Source organism: Tympanuchus pallidicinctus, unplaced genomic scaffold, assembly GCF_026119805.1.
Source record: "Tympanuchus pallidicinctus isolate F22 unplaced genomic scaffold, pur_lepc_1.0 scaffold4, whole genome shotgun sequence".
Classification (NCBI taxonomy): Eukaryota; Metazoa; Chordata; class Aves; order Galliformes; family Phasianidae; genus Tympanuchus; species Tympanuchus pallidicinctus.
In genome coordinates this window covers 17,080,216-17,104,218 of record NW_026294758.1, presented here as the reverse complement: position 1 = coordinate 17,104,218, position 24,003 = coordinate 17,080,216, and the positions used below count along the sequence as shown (strand labels likewise).

Genomic DNA, 24,003 nt, shown 5'->3' with positions numbered 1-24,003 from the left:
AGATGAGCAACAGCCCTCTTCTTGCTGAGGCAAGGGACAAGAATGTTGATTCATGTGTAAATCACCGGCTGCCCTTTATTTGCGGATCCAGAGAGAGTACACGGGCAGATAAAGGGTCGAGGCTGAGGACATGCCAGTTTCTCTTGCAGCCACGATGGCAGGCTTGGAGTTGTCAAAGACCATCTGTCATGGTTCTATGTGTTTTTGTTTTGGAGTTTCAGTATTCCACATCAAAACATCATGTAGTGTACGAGGCATTAAAGTGTCACTGCCCCAATTCCAAGTACCTATCCCTGTACATTACAGCAGTCACGGGATCTGGCCCTTCCGGGTGGGGGGGGCACTCTCTTTCTGCCTTGCAGTGGGTGCTGGAGGTGCTTTCCTAGCCTTTCCAAGCTGTTCAGGTTTGACTCGGTCCTGAGAACTCTCTCTCTCATCTTGTCTGATTTATTAATCTCAAATTCAATTAAATTGTATATATGGTGTTATCTTGTATTCCAATATCATAGTAAAATAAGTTTTCCTCCATAGATTGTTGCCGCTGTTCTTTTCCTCTCTTTTCCTCCCTTCCTTCCTTCCCGTTTTGTGTGGGACTGGGGTAGGGGGGGGAGGGCAGAGGCCTGTCGCCCCTGTCACGGACACAGATTGATCTGGTCAACTCCGTGACACCATCAGACAGGCTTATTTACTCACAGTTTAAATAAATTCGTTTATTTGCAGGCACCAGTCATGCACCAAAACCCTGTGAGGTTTGGTTTCATGTCCCTGCAATTCCCTGCCATGGTATTAATCGGCTTGCAGTCTTCCAGCACCTTGTGTTGTGTCTCATCTAATAACGTAGTTATAATATATTTGTCTACTTTATGACTGTATTTGTATTGGCGTGCCAAGTGTGCGGCAGCTGGGAACTGTGTGGGGGTGGCAGAAAGTTATTTGATCTACAAAATCAGTTACCTGTCACTCAGTTGCCTTTCAATGAAACATAATAAAGAATCATTATGGGCCTATTAGCGGTGCTGATGTAAATGCATTTCATGTGCCACTTTGAGATCAACAGTTACCCACACAAAAGTAAAGTTGTTAAGTACAGCCTTCTTTGTTCAAGAAGGCAAATCATAAATCAGGCAAGATATTAAGCTTATGAAATGTAAATTCAGGACCCTGAGGATCTGATCTGTTGGTTCAGCTTCAGCCTTGGCATCAGGGGCTGTCCCTCCCTGCAATAAACAGTATGCAACATCACCTCCACTGCCTTGTCACTGTCTACTTTTGTAAGTCTGGGGACGTGCTCTGAATGCTTTTTAAAAGGCTCTTGAGGGAGGTGTTAGGGTGGAAAAAATGAGCCTTTTAAAATATTCAAAGAAACATGAAATAAAATGATGCAGACTGGATTAGGAGAGTGAGGGTATAACTTGTTGCTCTCTGGTTTTATATCTCCCATGAGAATTCTTTTCTTTCTCATTGTTATTAGTGATACCACAATTTTGTGTATAATATTGATGCTATTGAAATCACTTAACAGCTTTATTTGCCAAAGAAATCCTGTCTAAAAAAAAGAAGTTGTTAGTGCTAATATTTTGAAATTCACCTCACATCCCTTGTTACTCTTTTAGCTATTTAAATTCCATTTTGAAAACTCCCACACTGTTTCAGAACCTGAGTTTTCTCTTGATCTCATCAACGCCGCTTGAAGCAAGCCCTTTTGAAGCCACCAGAAAATGCACTTTGTGTCTCTTTTTGTGGCTCACCTAGGCTTTCAGTGCCTCACACTGAGGATAAAAAGAAAATCTGAAGTATGGGCGAAGGTCAGAGTTTTGTTTTATTTTCTCTGCACACTTTTAGTTTTCATTTTGTGGGCAGGAACTTACGGTGTTACAGTCTGCAGCCCATCAGACAGCAGAGGAGGTTTTGTTCGCATGCTTCTGCAAGCAGTTGCAGGACCAGGCTGGAGGATCAGGAAGCATGGGGAGCATCCCAGTTCTGTTCTGTGTCCAGTGGGACAGCAATGGCAACTGTGGCAGGCCTTCACTGGCAGTGCAGATGCTGATGAACTGCTTGAATGTGGCTGGTTAAGGCCAGGCAGGAGTTGGGGAGCTGTGTTTAGAGCAGGTAGTGAGAGCAAAGTCTGTGGTGTGAGCAAGACTTGATTTAATTGGATTGATAAAAGCTGCATCTTTAGCTGCAATGCTACCTAGCACTCACTTAGCTCTAGTAAAGAGCTTCTCAATGTACATCTTCTGAAAAGTAAATTGGTATCCCAATGTCAAAAGCACTCTGGAGAGTTATTTGTTATTGTGTTGGTTTTTGTTGTGGAGTTTTTTTGTGGGTTTTTTTTTTTCTTCCCCAATGATTTCAACCTGCTTGTATGGTAACAGGAGTGAAATATTTGGCAGTTCTATATGTATACAAATATGCTTCATGTATATAAGTATGGAGCAGTACACAAATATATACCATTTACTTAATATAAGCAACAACAATCTGTGGCAATTTTCCTAAGAATATATTTTATACATCTGTGAAGATATATATATGATATAATTATATGACAAATAAAAATATTTGAAGGTAGTGAACAGATTTGTTTATATGCATAGCCATTTACTCACCAGGATAGCTGATCTCAAATGCAAAATTCTTGTTTACGTTGTGCCACAAACATACATTTATATACATACAAAACTATGCGTAACAACTAAAAGCAAATATTTAGTTCAGAAAAATTAGCTGGTGGCATACATGAGTACTATCTGCTAATTTGTAGTACAGGGTGAATGAATACTACAGTTCAATTTAACTAGGTATGTGAATTTTTTTACTGATATCCTACACTGTCTTTTCAGGACAAAGTTGAGTTTTGTCTGATGTGGCCAGATTTTCAGATGGGCTTAGCATGAATTTGTGCATGTGAGACGTGTACATACTGGCATGCCTGGTGTATATTTACAGGCTTTGTGTTTTATGAGCACAGATAAGTAAATATGCTCCAAATTACGTATATATTTTATATTTCATGACATTTTAAAATTTCTGTGTTATTTACATGGTATTTAAAATCCAATCCCCCTGGAACAGGCCCAATGGAGAGAAACAAGCAAGAGAGATCATAGAATAGCATCTTTCCCCATCAGTTGTGGGGCTGTTGCAAAGAGGGCAAATGGCTGTACACACTTGTGTTTACAGGTACATGCCTTTGATTAACAGGAAACAGCTCCTGCGTGGTTGTGTATCTGAACTGAGTTATCAGTTCTTAGAGCAGCATTTCACATGTTGCTCTACAGACAACTTAGTGTACGAAGTTTTGTTATCTAGTGCAGACACAAAAGGAACAACAAAACTAACGTACTGTCACCAAGTCAATGTAACAGTGGTTCTTACTGTGAATCTCACTGTTCTCTGGATTGCTTTGCAAATAATAAACCAAATTCCTCCTCAAAGTGACACGTCAGTAATTTCAGATTTGAATAGCTTATATGAAGGAATTTGATACATTTCTTTGATAGCTCAACAGACTCACAACACTCCCATTTAAAATGCCCCTTTGTGATAGTGTGGCACTCTTATGTTAAGTTCTTTACATCTATAAAACTGTGGGTACCCTGATTGGGGTAGAGCTCAGCAAGCTTGACTTCAGCCAGTTCTTCCTAAGGTGATCTGGGACACGAAGTAGCTGTTCAAGAATCTTGTTGGTTTTATTTTTAATATAGTGAATGAAAATGGGTGGTGCTGAAAGGGATCTTTGTCATCTGGTTCCATGCCACACCATTTCAGATTCCCAGGAGAGGAGATAAATCTTGGGAGATCCACAGAGCATCAGACACGGAAGAACTTCCCATGCTTATTTGCTTGATTCCTTCAGTTCCTTGTACTCCCCCAGAGTGAGGGCTGTATTTGTTAGGCACACATTCAGAACTGTGGGTCATGAGCCAGACTTCATGCACAGGAAGGTGCAGGACATTGTGTTTAAGTACTATTAGCAAATACAGAGTATTTCATTCTTGCTGGAGCTTTCTGAAAGTCCCAGTTTTTCATCACAGCCAAAACTTGTTGTAAGTCTGTGGCTTAAACATTCCTTTTCACACAAATCCCAGAGAGGAACAGATTTATATTGCTGCTTGTGTGATGATATATCTTTGTTTTATTTAAAGGGACTATAGAGGAGCTATATGGATTGCAAAGCTGGCAATTTTATTAAATGAAACAATTTTCCAGTATTTGTTTTTAAAGAGTGAAAAGCCTAATTCTTTTAGTCTTGTTTTTATTCCTACTTCATATTTTTCACACTTTATTCACACACTTTATCCACATTAAGTAAAAATGAGCCTTATTTCAGCATTCATACTATAAGCCCTTTAAAGAAAATTCATTGTGCTGCCTGTTACTGTAGAAGCCTATCAAGTAGTCTGCTGTACTTAATGACATTACTTCAAATTTGGGGAACTTGCTTTGAAAAGACAAATATACAAAACCCAGGAATGTCAGTAACACCCAATGACTGTTGCTCAAATTGATTTGTGTCTCGTGGAGATTTGGCTTTCTGTAAATTGGCTGCCCAATTTCTAGCTTTAGCAATTTAAATACATGGAATATAGCCATTTTAGAGAGAAACGTCTATGCTACTGCCCAGTTTGCATTGAAGTTTGCATTGAACAAAGGGTAGAAGAGTTCTTATCCTGAAAAGTCAAAGAATAATGGCAGAGTTTTTACCAAATACGTGAGAAGCTGATGCACACCAGAGCACTGTCAACTGGGACATGTGCATTTGCCCATGGAAGGAAAGAAGGTGTCATTTTCCTTTATTCCTTCTTTCTTACAGGCTCCAGTATTTTCATATAAATTTAAATTAGAGTGGTACAGGTTGATGTGTAGGTGGTGTCTTGCCTGGAGTAAATCACAATGCTTTGATATTATGACAACTTGAAGCAACTAATAGTTGGGATTTTGGCATTAGCAGTTTTTGTATCACACTGAGTAAATGTGTGGCGTCATGGTGATGAGCAAGAAATGTCCATATGAGTGCATACAGCAACATCACCCACTGCCACGTTGGGAGATATGTTATAATCAAAGGAGCAAACAGTAGTTGATTATGTTTAAAAGACATGGCCATAAACATAGATAGAAGTGTGCAAAGTGTGCTGTGCTTTCGGAATGATATTATGAAGCACAAACGGTGTAATTGCTATAAATATGACACTGAACATGAATGCTTATACAGGTGATTGCTTGCTTGGGCAGATTAATGCCTTTATAATTTGCCCGGCCTATCACATGTTTTGTGTTAGTATTATATGTCTGCTTTTGAAACTGAGCCTTTTATGACTTCAGTGGACTCAGCAGAATTTCTGTATTTGAAATTGATCAATTAAATTGTTGTTTGGGGGTAATTGATTCCGTTTGCTGTGAAGTGGCCTGTGGCTGTGTCACCCTTCCTTCTTATCTCATTCAAAGAATACTATCACATTAGCACAGAAATGCACAAATGCTAATAGCTGAAGCAAGGAAAAGGATCAATGTGTGGTGTCACTCCAAAACACACGTCGTGGCATCTTTCATCGTTCCACATAAAAGTTTAGCTGCACAGATTCTTTATGATAAGGTTATCATTACAGCTATCTGTTACTACCTTTATGGTGCCGTGTGTGCCTCTCTATACTGCTTTTTCATTTGTTCATTTTCTTTTTTCACTGTTTTGTTAACCAAACCTCAAATAAGTAACTGTTCATCAAAGCCCCTCCAGCGTGCTTTCAGAATGAGACCAGAGATGCACGTGATGCAATTACAGAACAATACTGCTTTTAGTGACCAGCCACTCTCAGCTCCAGCAATTTATGAAATGCTCGGAGTATTGCCCAATCAGTTCAAGCTCATGCTGGAGTGAACAATGAGAAAGTGCAAACATTTTGTATTTTATACACGTGAGGAGCAGCTGATGTCCCTGGGTTTGTTCAGCACGGAGCAGAGAAGCTGAGGGGAGGCCTCATGTCAGGCTGCAGCACCTTACAGGGGGCAGAGGAACTCTCGGTGCAGGGGAATGACCTCACCATCAGAGGGAACTTCGGCTTCTGGGAAGTTAGGTGACCTGGAAACTTCTGACATAAGAAACTGCATGAACCAGGTTTTTCCATGGGAGAAGTTGGAGAGACATCTTGACTGAGTGCTTTAGGATGTGTACATGTGGTGAGGCTTGTCTCTGCAGGTGCTTAAAACCCTCCTCAAGACTTGGGAAATCATGCAGGTTTCTCTCCCCTAGTGACATTAATTCCCTATTGATGTTCTTTAAAGTAGTCATCAGTTTCCACTTTAAATATATATTTTTCAGCCTAATAATTTCAATCACTATCTGTGTAATGGCAAGCATACATTTCAAAGCACTATATTACATGAGTTTCCCATATCCAAACTGTATTACATCCTCCTTAATTTCCTCATTGTACATCATTAAAAATGAAATTATTTCAAGTTCTGCTACAAAAACCCAGTCTCTTTGAGCCAGATATCTCCACTCCCAGGTGACAACTGTATGTCAGCAGAGGAGCCTGGTGGAAAAAGACACAAGGGACCTTCAAGAGACACTACTCAAAGCTCTGAGTAGTGTGGATGGAAGCTCTGCCCATAAGCAACTGTCCTAAGGCTGGATTTTGCTTATTGCAAACAGCAACTTCAGAGCTACCCAAGGCCAATTTTAGCTGCCAAATTCTAAGGCCTTTCTGCTGAGTACATGCAAATGAGACTTAATGGGTTGTGACTAGGAAAAGTTGGGTGGTTTTTCATGGGATACTGCAAAAGGACAACAGGGACCATACTTTCCAAATTTCAAGCTGACTGTGAAGAATAGAGATGCAGGAGCTGCTCAGTTGAATTCTTGTAAGGCTTTATTTTTATTTTCTCTTTTCTTCTTCCCATCAGAGGCAAAACATGTTTTTCCTCAATCTTATTTCCTGAAGTGACTAAATCCTTTTAGTTGAAACATAAAAAAAATAATAATTATCACCCTGAGGCGAAGACAGAGCATGGGAATTTTCATCCCAAATACTTTGCTTGGCAAAATTTATAAGCAACTGAAAACAAGTTCTTATAATGGGAACTGTGGAGATCCCTAACTACAAAGGATCTACTTGCTTTATACTCAGAAGTCAGATAGAAATATCTCCATGACCCATTTGGGATACCAAACCCAATTTAAAAGTGTCTGCTTTTTGTATCTCAAAAAGCCACATTAAGCAATGGATGTCCTGAGGATGCATTTGGCTTTAGCACTTCCCAGCCCTAACCAAAGCTGTTGTATCTATTTGATTTGCTAAGAATGCCTGTCATAGATTTATTATATTCTTCTTTTCCTTTTTTCTTTTTTTCTTTTTTTTTTGCTGGAACACTTCTGCTGTGAAACTTAATCCAAGTTTTGCTATGCACATTGGAATTCAAACTCGGGCAATGCTGTGCTCAAGTCCAGCGGCACAGTGCCTTAGAGAGATATACCATAGGCACATCCCACAGAAACATGGTGCAGTGATGCGTTTGCCTTGCTGTGTGAGCCCTCTGAAGGAAGAGAAGGCTAGTAATCTCCCACAGGCCCACTCCTCACTGTCCTGCCCTTTACAGATGCTCCAATGCACAGACCAAAACCTGGGGCAAAGTTTCCTAAGCAGGGGATGGTTTCCTGGATTCATGAAGCAGCCCATGTGGGAGCAAATCCTGTATGTACAGTGTTTATCCCTTTGATTTGCCCTCTTTTCCTAACTGAAGCAATGCCACAGTCTTCCAGTGGCAAAGCAGTACTGAAGCATCTGAAGATGTGGAGTATTTGCACAGCAAAGCCTCAATGAGGCTTCTGCATAATGCAGTTACAGCTGCACAAATGCTAAACGTTCATGTCATTGTGGTACTGGAACTGAAAAGCATGCCATAACAGATGGGCATGGTGTTGACTGAGAGTTCTTTGCTTTTCAGTTAGTCATAGATTCTCTCTTTTCACAAAAGACTGAAAAAGTGTTTTCATAATTTAATGCAGCAATATATCGTGGCTATAATATTTCATTTATCCCTAGACTAACAGGGAACACACTGCATGTATTCCAGCCACAGTGCAAGTTTTCCTTAAGTGCTTGTATATGAGCTCCCCTCCAACTTCCCTCTACAGGAGATTTAGTTTTTATATTAACTCCTTGCAGGATCTTTTATGAGCAGTGACTGTCAAACTGTGCTTGTCTGTGCATTTGTGCGTGCTGATATTGTTCTCATTTAGAAGAACTTCAGCTCCCACCTCAATCTTGTTTTTCCCCATGCATTTTTTCCCTAATATATCAACAGTTGTTTTAGAATTGTTTTGAAAAAAACAGCCTACAGCGTTTTAGGCAAACCAAGCCAAGTTGGAGCAATAAGTATTAAAAGATATGCATGGGGCACAAACAAAAGAATTCCCTGAATGTATTTAAGTGATTTTCTTCCTGCTTTTTTAATATAATATTTGTAGGCCAACTGTGGCAATAACTGATAATTTTAATGCAAGATGACATCATTCCAGTTCAGCGATTCTTCAGAGAGAAATTACCCTGACAACTTCTTTTCATTTTGTTTTAATTTTCTGAAAAAAAGTTAAGATTTTCAATGTAAGAAAAAAATAATTTGATACAAGTTTCAAAACTCATTTAAATACTTCATCTCTCTTCCACTTCCAAACACACTTTCCTGGCAGTTTCTTGCTTTTGCATCTCCAGCTCCCACGGTTTACCATCGTTCCAGCTGAGAGAGACTAAACTAAAGTTTTCTTCAGAACCCGTGGAGTGTCTGACAGAAGATCCCTGTCATGACATGAAGTTCCTTGCATGCTTTTTCTGATTATTTGGCAGCCTGACTTAGCAGCACGGGTTCTGTCGGAAGACAGAAAGGCCAATTGTTAGGTCAGGCCAATATTTTGAAACAAGAATCTTTATTTGGAAATGCAACAAGGTCATTAACCTTGTTGTTTTCTCTCTTTTTTTTTTTTTTTTTCTTTCTCTGCCTGGCAGGGAAATCATAAGTAGTTTCCTTAGCATTGAAATGACTGCAACATCAAGTTTTGGAGCTTGATGTATATTTTTTTTTTATCTTATATCAGTGGAGATAGCAAATCAGTCCCCATCTTGGAAGAAATTTGATCTCCCAAATGGAGATAAAAAAAAAGTTGAAAGTACTCAGAAACTTTTCAGTTCTGCAGCTGGGTGATTAAAACTTGGTTTGCAGAAAGACCCTGATTTGGAGGTTGACTTCTGTCCCTTCCTGTCTTGCAACTCCTGAGGGTTTCTGGCAGAACACGCTATGCAGTTCCTCCAGGAGCAACCCACATCTGCCCTTCACCCTGTTGAGCCCTCTCCATCCACAACTCAGAAACACTTGGAAAAAACAGAATGAAAGTCTTATTTTTGAGGCTTTTTTCTCCCTCTTGCCTTCACTAACTTAACATTTCCCCCCGTGTCCATCCTAGACTGTGAGTTCTTCCCACTGCCAGTGGCAGACCCATCTCTCACACACACTCATGCGTCTGACTCCCCAGGAAGAGGATCTCAGGCAGGCGTTGGCAGGGGTCACCCCACCCTGCTCACACCCAATCTACTCGTCTCACCAGAGATATGACTGCCTTTGGCTTCCCTCCCTGCCGCATTACACTGCGCAGCTCCCTCTGATGACACTGCTGAGGTTATGTCATGGGAAGTGTGATATTACTCAGCTTCGTTAAATTTAGTGTAATTCACATCTGCAAAGCCTCTGCAAATTGGTGCTTAGTCTTAAATTGAAGGTTTCCACAATGTGGAAACTTCAGAGTATCAAGCATTGAGTCCAGGTGTGTTACAAATTAGGGTGTAAAAGTCTGGAATTCCTGAAAAGCATGCCAGAAAACTGAAGTTTCTGGGAAGTTCTAAGGCAAATATGTAATTAATTTAGTTGGCAACACTAATAGCTGGGATGGCACCCTTACAAAGAATTCCTTTGCTTTATTTGCGTTTCCAGCCCAAATTCTGGAGGTGGCTGAAAGGGCGAGTATTTCAGCAGAGCTGCCTTTGTGAGCCAGTCCCAGCCACACACTTCTCCTCGCTGGGCTGTAATGGGTGCAGACCTGTATTGATCACCATGACTTGCAGGAGAGAAAAATCTTTGCACTTCAGATTGCATATAAATTATAAATAGCATCTCCAAAGGCTGTGAGTTACAGAAATAGCATTCTTCAGAGACGGACACATGTAAAGCTGCTGGTATAGTGGTTATTAATTTTATGATTGCAACGCAGCTGTACTTGACCCACAACGATGATCGTTGTCCATAAAATCTCACGGTCTGGGATCAGTCCTTGGTGTTTCAAGAATGTTCATTCACAGTGACCAGCAAGGATCACATTAATGTAAGAAGGTTAACGCTCACTGTATCACTGTAAATTAATTGGTGAAATGGCACTGTCTCCTTCCCTTTGCTTTTCTTTTTTTTTTTTTTAGCTGTTGTTTTCTTATAGAGTTTTGTTTTTTTTTTTAATTCAGATTTTATCCAAATGAATATCCAAAGTCTGTCAGTGACTCCAGAACTTGAATTCTAAACTGCATTTGTTATGTGATGAAACACAGGCATCTCGCCTTTCCACTAAGTCACCCTACCATTCAGAGTAGGGTTGCTGTACTTTCGTGGATGTGTCCTCTTTTTCCTGCCCCACCATTACACTTGAATGGTTAGTGTGGCCTATGACTGGGTTTTCTAAATACCAGCCAAAAGCAAATCTCAGATTTTGCTTTACAGTAAGATTGAGAAGATCTGAGTCAGACCTCTTTGAAGAAGAGTCAGAGGAAGGGAGGAACTGTGGTGGATGTGAGGAACTGAGAGATAGGCTAGGTGAGTGGATGAGAAGCAACAAGAATTAAGTGGTATGTGGTGGGCAAGGTCTTGGAAAGAGCTAGAAGGTAGATAAATTTAGGGAGAGAAACTCAAAAATTCCTCTTAGGCTAATAGATGTCTCGGATAGAGGAAAAGGAGTGAGAAGAGATTTGGGAAGAAGTAAAGAGGACATTCCTCCCTCTTGAGGCTTATTGTACCTATGAGGATTATGGGGTGGCTTATCTGCCTGAGACCTGTGAAGGTATTTGCCCTGTCAAACTTGAGGTGTTTCTGAGCATGTACAGAAGCAGTGCTGCAATAAGGCACAAGCTTTAAGATCAGGCACCCGAGGTGTCAGTGGAGTTTAAACACATTAGGGAGTGGTGAGCAGCTGACTTGGGATGCTCAGGATCACTTGGGTTTAGACTGTTATATTTCACTTCTCAACACAAGGTGCTAAGTCCTTTCTGGCAGCTCATGGCACCTGGGACAGGTGTCTAGTGGGAGAGTGAGTGGATGCCCCACTCCCATCTTTCCTTTTGTTTACCCTAATCCTATCCTCTGGCAGCCGCAACCAGCAGGAGGATGGATGAGTTTTGCTCAGCCTTTCCTCAGAGGTACAACACAATCACAGATGCGGCATCTGCGTTGGTGGGGCTTTCCTCTCCTTCACCATTACACACTTAACCTCTAGAGGATGACCAGGGCATATTGCTCTTCCTTTGGCTGGGCTGGGGCAGCCACATTCTGAAGGTCTAGGCAGGAGCTGGGAGGTGGCAAAGGCACCATGAAGGGACTGGGCTGAGTTGGGTTAGAATGGGTTACGTTAGGTTTCCTTTCAAAGGCAGAGCTTTTTTATAGTGATAGAGGGGACTGTGAGAGCTTTAGTGGCAGGAAATAGAAGAGTGAGCTGCTTCTGCACTTGACTGGAGAAAGCAAAAGAGTAAAATACCATTATTCCTGTACCTCTGAAAATAGTCTGGGCTTGTGTCGATTGCAATCCTTTGCCTACAAAAGTACGACAGGAGATTATAATCCAAGGAGAAACTTCAGGAAAAAAAAAAAAAAAACACTTTGAAATGTTCCTTAATATGAACATGTTCTTCCAGAAATTGAGGGAGGGGTGGTGCAGGAGTTAATTTATTCACTACAGGCTTATGACGTTTGAACTCAAATTCTTGGTGAAATCATAAGAGCACTGGGTCTTTGCTGCAGGCCCTTTTGTTGCATCAACAAGAGTCTTGGAAAGACTTCCTTCACTTCTATGCATGGCATCCACGCCAGTTCTCGCATGGAAGGCGAGAAAATTATGTTCAGCTGTTTTCCTTTATAACAGTGGTATTGCAATTGCAGGCCTGTGCTTATCCTGCTGGCGATTAAGGATCTTCTTCCTTTTGTTTTTTTTAGATGAGATGCACCATCACATAACATGGGACTTTAAAGTACTGCCCTTCCCAGCTGCTGATGCAGGCACTGCCGTTTCTACAGCATCGCCTGGGCTGCTTGTATTTTGGGAGCACCAAAGCTGGATAAGCTTGTGCTCATGCTGCTGGAACAGCTGTTCCTTGGGTGATTTACATAATTTCATTTGCTTGGTGGGTTTTACAAATCTGAGATATTCTTCAGTGAAGGAAGATGAAATCAGCACTTTCTGAATTATTTCCAATAATTAATTCTCATCTGAATGTTTGATGGTACAATTACTATGTAGGAGCAAATAATCATAAAACACCATCATGGAGACTAGCTATTTTCGAAGTGCTGGTCTTTTCACATGCCCAGTGCATAAGTGGCATTCTCCCATGTTAGCAGAGTTTGCAGGCAAGGAATGTAACTTCAGATCTGTGCCTTATGTGCACCAGAAGCACTGAAAAGCTGTGGGATTTTGGAATACTTGCATTTTAAAATCTGCCTCTCAAGTATTTCATTTGGCATTAATTAATTTAATGCAGTTACTGTCACAGTATGATATATGAGTCAAATGTTGTGTGCCCATCAGTGCCTGGTGCTACCACTGGTCTGGGTTGCACCATCTTGATCTGCTTAAGCATGGCAGCAGTGAGCACTGCCTTGGAAACCATGTTATACATTCCCTTGGCAAGTGTCGGGGTAAGAAGATGCCACTGACTTCTTTTATGGCACTGCTGTATGTCAAGTTTGGTCATGTAAATTAGTATTTCTCAGATTTATAACCTGTGGAAGTTTCAGAGCATAAATACACATTTAATAGTGGTCTCTGAAGAAGCCACATGGATCTATGTTCTCAGGAAGGACGGGGTATATTGAACAGGTAAAATTTCCTTTGTTCATAAAATAATCTTCCTTCGTCCTGCTTGAGAAGATAATGATTTTCAAAAGCTAAGTACTTTGTGCTCTTGGGTGCAATTTTATAATTCTTTTTCTAGATCATGATAGAAGAAAAAGAATACAAAGAATTCAAAAATTCAGTTGTCTCACTGATGTATGTTATTCTAATTCCTCAGAGTTACTGTGACATACCTTGCAAATGTAATCAGTGCTACCTGTTGTCTAGATACAGCTGATAAAATTGCAGACTAATGAAAAACAGGACTGATGGAAAAAAATGCAAGGAGTTATTTAATGTGTCACCTGCACCCATGGTATTTCATGGAGAAAGAAACTCTTGCCTAACCTACTCTTGATGAGAGTCATGAGATTCTAAAACTTCTATAGGTACTTTCTCAGCTCAAAAACATTTTCCTGTGGTGACATCTGAACTTTCCATTTCACATTTGACAGAAATTTTATTTTTATATGTAAATACAGGTAAATATAGTAATACATAAATGGATGTAGGTTGTAGATAATACAGATATATATATATATTGATAATAGATAGATATGGATTTAAGTATAGGTTTGGATATGGATATAGATATGAAAATAGGTGTGAAGAAACAGCCATAAATGTAAATGTTGGTGTAATTTCAATCCCCACCTGCTTACCTTTGGGGGCAATACCACTTTACCATGTGTTTTGGAAGCCTATAATTGCACTGTACTGATATCGGAGCCTTTCCTCAAGGATGTGTCTTGGATCTCATGCAAGCATTCACTGCTCGTAGAGCTGCATTGTTCAAGAGTGTTGCTTGGAGTCATGTTGCCAGTCTGACCAAGCTAGTGATGGCTGGAAAACTGTAGGGCTGAAAGGACAGTCATCTGTGTCATTTCACTGGCAGCAAGTTTTCATCGACATTTCCTGTGTCCTGGCTTTTGGAGCACACAGGTCTGCTGCAGACCTCATGAACTGCTAGCCAGTGTCCTGCCCACTGCCTCCCTGCATCTGCCAAATGGCCTAGTCCCAGCACCATTGCTGAACCCTGTGGAAGCTGTGCTGGCACCAAGTCCCCATCCACCCCAGGCTGTGGGGCCTGGGGCCAATTCAAGCATGGTGTCTCTGGTGGCCACACAGGCTGCAGGGCAGATTGCAGCAATTTCATTTGGGTTTGCCCTTTTGCCTGTGCTCTTGCCCATTTTATAAAGATTTTGGAGAAATTTTGGACTTGTAAACAGGTTTGCTGTGTGGAACCAGTCTCCCCAGAGCAACCCACAGCCAGCCCGCTGCCTGGTACTCCTTTAAAACCAGGGATTGTGACATTGCTGTCTCTTGAAATGCCATTTTATTAGCCTCCACTTTAGCTGTTGCCTTTTTCTGATTCATTGTTTTTTAATGTACTTGCATACCACTTGCATTACTGCAGCTGCCTACAGTCTGACCATTCCACTGGTGGAAATGGCATCTCTGTCCCAGCCACAGAACCATGCTCTGACTAGGAAGATTCCATAGCTGTTCGGCACTCTTTCTTTCCTTTTTATAATGCATACTCAACAGAAAATTTCTTGGCTTTCAATGACCTCTGCTCAGATGCGAATGACCTTACAACTTTCACTTATTTAGCCAGTTAGCACTCAGAGGAGCAAACAAATGACCCATGCTCATGGGACTGCCCTTAATATTTAATGAAGAGTGGTGGAAAATAAGAGCCACAATGATGTGTTAGCCTCCAATCTCTTTCTTGCATTACAAACCTTGCTTGCACTCAGCTCTTGTATGTATTTTTGCATCTTTTACATGTGAGCTGAGAGAAGGATGTAACAAAGTTGATTACCTTTTCAAGCCGCTTGCTCCTTGTGTGTAGTTGTGCGCTGTAATAAGGGGGAAAAAATAAAAAAAAAAAAAAAACACTGCAAATATAGAAGCTCAGAGGTAATCTTCATCGTGGATCAGTGGGATTCTTAGTGCTCTGTTTCTGCTGTTCCATTAAAGATACTAGAGATAATAAATGGCCGACAAAAATAAACACTGACATGTCATGGGAGACAATAACTTAGCATAACATGTCTTAGTATGTGTAGTCTATTCTCTAGCTTTGCCAAGCAGCTTCCCACAATTTTCTTTGTATGAGTATTCCATCTAAACAAGCTTACTGTGAGTCTAAGCCCTCTTCATAAGCTGTATTTTTATTTCTTCAGCTTTGTCTAGTTCTTCCCTCTTGGTTCCTCCAAAGAATAATTTCCCTACCCAGACACTTCTAGATCGTTATCATGTCCATGGCTCCACAGACAATTACTTCTAAGCCAAACCAAACATACTGAAGTTTTGTTCTTTTTCTTTTGTTTTGTTTGTTTGTTTTAATATCCCCTCAGAAATCACTGCTTCCATTTCATTAATTGGTTTATCGCTTCTCTCTTAATTTTTCCCAAGCTTTTACCTTCCTTCACCATTCAGAGGTCTACAGCATATGTAGAAGCTCCTGAGATCGTCAGTTCTCTCTCTCAGAGCCTCTTGAGCTAATAGACTCCTTTCCAATGTTTTTCCTGATGCTCTTGTGCTCCTTGTCAGAAGCATTTAATGACTTTAAACAAGACATTTATTAAGTCTCCTTTTTCCTTGGCTTTACTCATAATGCTCTGAGAGAGTCTTCTGTTTTGGGGTTTGAGATCCGGAAGTTTACATCAGTAGAGCAAAACAGACTCAGCAGACATGGTAATTTCCACAGAGCACACTCCACTTTGTACAGATCCAAGGGATCCTTCTCCAAGAATAGTAAATGAAGAAACCTTATGAATTAAAAATAGTTAAACCTGTCATTCTGGATAACATCTCACACAGCCAAAGGTTAAAAAGTTAAATACCTGTTTAGAAATAACTGTGATATAGAAGTCATTTAGTAGCATCATAGGCAGGAATGTTTTTTTTTTCTCACATACACGTGAAGATATGAAGGGTATAATCACACTGTAACACTATTGCAGAATGGTATATGTAAGAGCATAAAGTCTTACATGAAGACTTTAATTTGTGTGTGTCTGCATCATGGCAGAAAGAAAGATAAATTTCCATTAAATCCTTCTGAATGGTATTTGCATCACTGGGTCAGAGGGGAATGTGACTGCTGATTTGTTCATTTGTTTGTAAAAGGAGAATGAATGGCATTGCTTCTCCGCATTGTGTAAATATGAATAAAACACACTTGCTAAGTTTTAAATTGCTGCTGTTTGTGCACATGGCCCCAGAAGGCTGCCTTTCACCCTTTGAAACATTCGGAGAGAGCTTTGATAAGGCTCTTTGCACCAGTGTGTTTCAAAGCTTGGCTCCACAAGCACAGAGGCGAGCAATGTGATAGGGAACAAGGTCTGATGTGGCAGCTGGCATAGGATCCACTCCTATCAACACCAGCTGGAAGCTTTCCAGCATGTGAGATGCTCTATGGAGAACAGCCAGGCTCTCTCCTCCATCAAGGAGTAAATCCTGAGGCATGGAGCACCCTTAATGTTTTTTGAAGCCTGTGGTATTGAAGTATTGAACTGCTGCTTAAAGAATCAGACCCTGGGTCAGCGTTGTGGCTAATATCTGTGGAGAAACTTTTCAACCTGGAAACCTTTCTCTGCAGACGTGCCTCAGTACGGAGCCGTGCCTCGAGGACTCTCTGCTCCTGTGCAGCATGGGAAACCTTTGTCCCACACATCGTGTCATCCCCGTGGGGAGTCACCATTGTGCTGCACACTTCTAAACACAACGGGAGGAGGTTTTTGTGCCGAGCAGTGGGCAGGAACGGCAGGGGGGCACCTTTGTGCTGCACAGCTGGTGACCACAGTGACCGACTTGCTGCTGCGCCAGAGCAAGTGATGGCAGTGGCAGCACACAGGCAGGCAGTGCTCCTTCCCGGTGCCACCAAAGGACAGCTTTCCTGGGGGGGAGCAAAGTGGAGAAACAGCAAGGATGGCTGCATGCCTGTGCTCACTGTGCGCCTGGCCACAACACACAGTCACCTCTGCAGTCGTCAGTCCAAACTTCGTATTTCTTTTCACTTTGGCATTTTTTCTACCCATTTAGACCCCTTCTACTTTATTAATTTTATTATTTTTTCTCTGTCTCTTCCTTTTGCTTTATCTCCTATTCAGTGTGTCATCTTTTAATTCATCCAGTTAAATAATAAGCAGTCTCATTATTTTCTTAGATCACTTCCTAATGGCCATGTTTAAAAGACTTGAGCCGTAATACCAGTCCCACTGGGACACCATAGGTATATTTTCCACCTTGCATCACTATGTATTAGTTACCTTCTCAAGTGCTCTCACCTCTTTCCAAGAGGTGCAACAGCACTTACTCACAAGACCATGAAGCCCTAGTGTGTGATGAAGTGAGGGATGATACTGAGGTGAGATACTGCCCAGAGCCCAACAGGTAGAGCCTGAACCTACATGGGCACCATGGCCACCTGGTTACTGTGGTCACCACAAGAGCAGCACAGGCATCACCAGTGCACTCATGCTGAGTGCTGTAGGATACCTGCAGAAGCGCTTGTCCATAGCATGTGTAAGGAGTCACATAGGGCTGGATCTGGCCCCAGAAATCTCAGGCTTGATGAAGACTCCATGTTGGAGCAAAGAATACTGATGCACAAGAGGCAAGGACAATGGCAGCTTACCAGATAAGGAGGGTCATAATAACTTGTGACTCCTCAGGTTACTCCCACACAGATTAACCTATGCAGAAATTGATTTATCTTTTGCCCACCATTTTTTGTTATTCAGTGAGGTGATTGAAATTGGTTCTTTTTGTTCTTGTTAAATGTGATCCTGTTTTGTTTTCAGGCTTCTGTTACCCTAAAGGTACTTTCAGGGTTGTTGGGGGTTTTTTGTTTGTTTTTTGGGGGGAGGGTTGCTTTTTGTTTTTCAGATGTCTTGCTTTAATAGCATTCAAACATAAATATTATGTGTGTTAATTTCATTTAATCTTTCTTTTCTCAGATTAACATTGGTTTTTTTTCCTCCTCCCATCACAGTCCTTTGGTGCCTACCTGATTGTGCATGAATTCTCAGAAATAATTGCCAGTAGTTCAGCAAGTTCATTAGCTGATTCCCTGAAGACCTTCAGATGCATGTCATCCAGACCTGGTGATTTGTATATTAAATTTTAGCGAGTATTCCCTTATCTGAGTTTTTGTATTTACAACTGTATCGTCAAGTCTACATTATTTCTAATTGTCAGTATCTCTTTCTTGCAGTGTATAAATTGATTCTTGTACCTTGTTCACTGTTTTACATTACTCGCTTTACCTCACATATTGCTCGATCCACTTTTGGAGTTCTTCCCTGACCGTGTTCTGCATTTGATAAAACACAAATGTATCTCTCCTTACCTCCTCTTGCACTGGAAGCAGGAGGTCACTTTTCTCTCAAACCCTCTTTCTGTGTTTTTTTTTTACTGTGCCATGCTGGTGATTCCTCAGTACTATTTCACATCCATCTGTATGTCTCCGAGTGACCCCTTTGGCACCCCCTTCTGGGTCTCTTTCATGTTGGGAGAAGTAACAATTTTGTCCTTCTGCAGCGGTAGACCTAGCATAGTTTAGGATGTTCCAGCTGTCTGCCACATGTAGCAGTTTGCATACATCTTTTTGTTACACCACAGTCCATACGTCCAAACCATTGCTTAATGTGGTGTTTTGAGTTGTGCAATTTATAATCATATTTGTTGAAATTAGTGAGCACTATGAGGATATATACCTTAGAGTATCTTAGCTGTAGTACAGAAGCTTCTTATTATATGGCCCTCACAAACGATTATTTCGATCAGAAAATAGATGGCTTCTCACCCATTTAATTTAGATTTGTCTACTACAAAATACACAACTGAGATTGCAATCATCAATGATATTTTTCCTCTGGCAAAAACATTATGGCCAAGTCTGTCATCACCCTGAGGACATAACTCTTCTCACTTCTGTCAAATTTCCCAAGCCTTTGGTATATAAATCATAAATGCACAGTCTGTGCAGTGTTAAATTTTTAGGGCTCTCCCTTTAGTGGTAGTTGAATGTGAATAAGTAAGGACAAAATTTGACCTTTAAATGACTATAAAGAGCCAAGGCAGATACTTGGCAAGCTTTTCTTATTGCAGTATTAATCAAGCAAAGAATCGTCATAATCCCAGAAACTAAATAGCCATTGTAGTGATTTTATCACCAGGGAAATTGTTCATCTGTCAGTAAGATAGTCACTAGGAAGGAGAAAATAGGGAGTGTTAAAATTGCTTTAGACCACTGAATCATTGTGTCCCTCTAGATTCAAAGCTTGAATTGTTTTTTGAGAGGGGTGGGTTGAGAAGGTTTGCTACAGGAAAGCTTTAGGTTAATCAGTTTCAGTAACACCAGTGAATGTGAGTCTGATCTCTCTTGAGGAAATGAGGAGAGTGCATGGGAGAAGGCAAGGCAGAGAAAGGGAAGGGGAGGCTTCTGAAACTTATTGTTTTGTCACTCTTTGTTTCTGGATGGCCCTTTCACAAAGGAGGAACGTTGTTGATTAAAAAAAGAGAGAGAGAGAGAGAGAGAGAGAAAGAAAAGCATAATGTTCGCTGCTGTATTTTCACCTAATTGAATCCAGCAGATATTAATGCACATGAATGCGACAGGGACAGAAGGGGATGGCTGCAGGCAGGCGATGGCGCCGGCTCTGTGTTGGTGCGGGCCTGGGGAGCCCATCTGTGAGGCCTTGTGCCTGGCGGGGCTCTGCACGGCGCTCCATGTGTGTGACACAGGTGTGCGAGGGGACCTGTGTCAGGAGCGCCGTCTGTCTGCACTCTGGCATGCAGTCCGTCCATAAAACCCGCTCTGGCAGGTGACGCACATGTGGCACTGCCTGGCGAGGCACCAAGGGAGGCCTCCAGGCACCGCGGTGACACCAGCCGTGCCGAGGGCTCGTCTCCTGTGCTGGGACACGGGTGAGAGTCCTACAGGACAAGGCTCTGTGCCTGCTGTCCCCGCTGGCCTACCACGTCCTTCCTTGTCGTCACCCCCAGATCGCGGTACTGTCACAAAACTGTTGCTAGGCAACAAATGTAGTTACTGGGTCTCAGCGAATAGCTGAAGGGGAAAGTGAAGTGTTGCGCCATTGTAGAGTAACCATAGCAATGACCTACTATTACAGACTAAAGAATTATCATTAACAATGTTAAAGTATCAAACAGAGGCCTGGGATCCAGAGACTTCCAGGCAGCGTCTCCACATAACTGGGGTCTCCAGGAAGAGATCCCAGCACTTCCCCGGTGCTCGGCTCCGCAGGAAGGTGAGCGCTTCTCTTGGGTTGATTTGGAGCATTTTGCTGTTTGTTTTTGTAAGTCGAGCGAATGCGGCACGCGTTCAAGGAAATACTTGTAAAGCAATAGAAATACCCAGCAAACGGAGAGGTATGGTTGAGTGGGATGCAGAAGGAGGAGTGAAATGACACTCACTTTCTGCCCATATGTCAGGTTTGGTTATTTTGAGGAAGGAAGCACCACCATCTTGCAGTGGTTGTTGCTGAAGTCTGGCCTCTGTTTTTGCTAATATCCGTGTATCAAGCTAAAAGCTGTGAAAAACAAAAAAGGTACAGGACTAAGAACACCAGCTCTTCTCAGTTGGACAGAAGAGGTGCTTCCATGGAGCCAATCATCATGGGGCACAGTTGTTCCCTGGACAGACACACCTCTGGACTCCTGCCATTCTGACACAAGCAAAGCCCAACCATTGTGTGCCATACACCTATGGCTGCTGTGCAGGTTTGCTGCAATGCACAGGCCACCATGAAGTGACTCATCCTGTGACTTTGTTTTGCAGGTACGGAGCGTCATGAACTGACTTCCTGGAAGAGTTTTCCATCCATTTTCAAGTTCTTCAGCGAAGCAGTGGAGGCAAAGAACAGCTCAGTGAAGCCAGCCCCAATGCGGCGCTCCAATCGGATAAAATACGAAGAATTGTAAGAGGAGGAAGGGGGAGAAGTCTCTTCGCTGCTCGCTCTCTGCAAGGAGTCTCCCAGCCCCTCATTAGATTGTTTTCTTCCTAGAGCACAGGGTCGTGATGTATACATCTAAATAACGTTTTGCATTATTTCTAGATGAGTGCAACTGTCAAAGCAATATGGGTTCACTGGCTGTGCTTCCTGTGGGCTGTAACTTGGATTTCGTGCTGCCCATCAACACACAGATTAAGGCTGACAGTGGTAGCAGCATCTTACAGCTCTAATTGCCCTGACATAGCCCTGCCGGGGCTGTGTTTCTAGATCCAGTAGTCTTCTCTTTCTCGGCGACCAAGTGGGATCAGTTCTTCAGTCTTTCATTTTCTGCTGGTAGGAGGGACGGAGAAGTTTGGTCCAGAATTATGGAAAAGCCCCTTTGTTCTAGAGATTCTCTCCAACTGCCGGATCAATGGCATTATCTGTGGATCTTATCTTCCTTTTGAAAGCTCCACTTAAAAAAAGTGGCTATTCATTAACTGCCTGGATCACACTGTGAAATATGACACAAAAAAAAAAAAAAAAGAAAAAAAGAAAATAATAAGCAAAGCAAAGCAAAGCAAGAAAAGAAAAGAAAAGAAAAGAAAAGAAAAGAAAAGAAAAGAAAAGAAAAGAAAAGAAAAGAAAAGAAAAGAAAAGAAAAGAAAAGAAAAGAAAAGAAAAGAAAAGAAAAGAAAAGAAAAGAAAAGAAAAGAAAAGAAAGAAAAGAAAGAAAAAGGGAAAGGCCACGTTTTCCTGTTTATTTCTAAATGCAAAAAATGCTTCCGTTTTCACAGGCTGGGTTTCCAAGGACTTTGCCACTGGTGTGTACCCTCGCCCATTCTACGGCTCTCTGTGCACTGGGTGCTGCTCTGCACTGCATCAGCTGCACGACATGCCCGACGTCATGCCCAGCCTGTGAGCACGCTAATTAAGCTCTTTTAGGTTTGATGATGCTAAATTGAAGTGATCTTTTCTGCAGTGGCCGTGCCCACCTCGCCTCTGATGTGGTTAGTGATGGGGAGGTGAAGCTCACCACACCGCCAGGGAGTTTGGGACCCCACCGGCTCACCCCTCCTCTGTGATGTTCCCACACTTAGGGGTGGGATCTTGGAATGTGCTGAGGTTGTGCCCCTGGAGGGCTCACGGGGAGACCCAGTTTTGAGCCCAAATTGTTCTGCACTCCTATGATGCTGGGGAAACCTCGATTTTGCAATGTCAGCTGCAGCCTATGCATGTTTTGTGCAGTGGATTCCCACTGGGAGCTGCGGCAGGGAGAGGTGGGGAGAGAGGCTCGGCCCGGGATGTGGAGGGAAAGAGCATCTTCTGCATTCCAAGCAGGGGGAGGAGCGGAGGGCCAGGGAAGTTTGTCTCCCAGCCGCCGTCTGACGGAATGGGTTCTGCCCAGTGCAGGGGCGAGTTTCCAAACATTGTGGGAATTAATTTCTTTTTTTAAGTGTCGATAAAAAATGAAGTGTACCGATTTTTCTACTTGTAACAATTGTCCAGTTCTTACGGCTTTTCCTTACCGTGCCTTCACCTGGCTTGTGCTTCCACAAGGATCTGTAAAGCACAGCGAGCCCCCCACGACCAAAAATAAAGATGCTCTCATCCCAGCTCCTGTTTCTCTGTCCCAGCGCCGAGCTCCGTGCCCCTCCACATGGAAACAGTGGGCCCGACCGGGGCTGAAGTGCCTGGAGTTGCCCCTTCCATTGCACCTTTCCGGGGGGGCTTCGCATCCACCTCCACCCCCCTAATGACTGGAAAACAGCCGAGCGGAGCTCCTAGCCGGCTCCCTGCCCTTCAGTCGATCATCTAAATAAAATGTTAGTCATAATAAACCGGGTGGAGCCTGGGGAGAAGCTTTGTGGATTTCCGGAGCCGCGGGGGAGGGGACCCTGCGGGGCGGGCCGGGAGGGGCGGGCAGCTCTGCTCTGCCCGCAGGGAATGCGCTGGTGCGGGATGTGCAAGATGGGGGCACTGGTGGAAAGGGGGAAAAGAAGAGCGCCCTGTTGTCTGCACGCCCACGGTCAGAGGACGGTGAGAGCCTCTCAAGCACTGAGGAGAAGGGAGAAGTGGGTTTAGTTGGTTCCTTTGGATCGATGTTTTTTAAAGTTGATGGTCGCCCGTCTCAGGCAGTGATTTCTTCAGCAGCCGAGTCTGACTTGAGCCTGTTCACATTGCATCACGAGGAGACTTCGGGACATCGAGTGTGGTGTGCGTAGCACGCTAGTGCCCTGCGGGATTTCAGGGTAGGGGAGGAAATCAAAAATATATACATAAAAATACATAGTGGAATGGGTTCTGCACAGTGCTTCGTAGCAGAGCGGCTCCCCGCCATGGGCCGACGAGAGCCGCATCTCCTCGCCAAGGAGGGGAGCGGGAAAAACGCTCCTCCAGGAAAGCAGCCACCGGCCCCATATGAACCCCCCAAACACAGCGGGACTGCGGAAAATAAAATGGGAGGGGGGTGGGGGTAGGCAAATCAGCCCGTCATTTGCATCATGCGCACACTGCACGCCGGTTACAGCCATCACGGTGCAGTTCTCCAGGGCTTGGTCAAAAGATGCGGCTTTTCGTGGGAAAGGACATTTCTCCCCTGTCCCGAGAAACATCACCGATTGTTTTCTTTCCCCCTCTAGGTATTTCATTAAGAAGTACAAAAGAAAGTGTCACGTCTAAGGCTGCGCGGAGCCACACGTTGCACCGTGCTCGACTCAGCCAAACCCGAAACGAGCTGCCAGGAATGTGCATGTCCCGCGCAGAGCACTCGGGAAGCGCTGCATCTCGCAGATCGAGGGATGCGCGTGTCTGTGCACGCAGCTGTGGGTACCCGGATCCTGCAGGGACGGGTAGGCGCGCCTCGATGCGCGCCCGAGTTTTGTCTACGAA

At 42.9% G+C, this 24,003-nt stretch overlaps 1 protein-coding gene across 8 annotated transcripts in view; it reads left to right on the top strand.

The window, feature by feature from the left end:
* The window catches only part of FAM172A (family with sequence similarity 172 member A), a 255,691-nt gene extending 234,006 nt beyond the window's left edge, over positions 1-21,685 (top strand). For 3 of the 8 annotated variants that reach the window (XM_052700339.1, XM_052700340.1, XM_052700341.1), the window contains one exon: positions 12,244-13,636. In XM_052700339.1, coding sequence (XP_052556299.1) covers positions 12,244-12,491 — 248 coding nt within the window. In that variant the 3' untranslated portion in view covers positions 12,492-13,636. Of the gene's footprint in view, positions 1-12,243; positions 13,638-18,146; positions 18,234-20,957 lie in introns of those variants that run through there. The other 5 variants (XM_052700345.1, XM_052700342.1, XM_052700347.1 and 2 more) reach the window with 4 other exon arrangements.
* Positions 21,686-24,003: the final 2,318 nt, after the last annotated feature.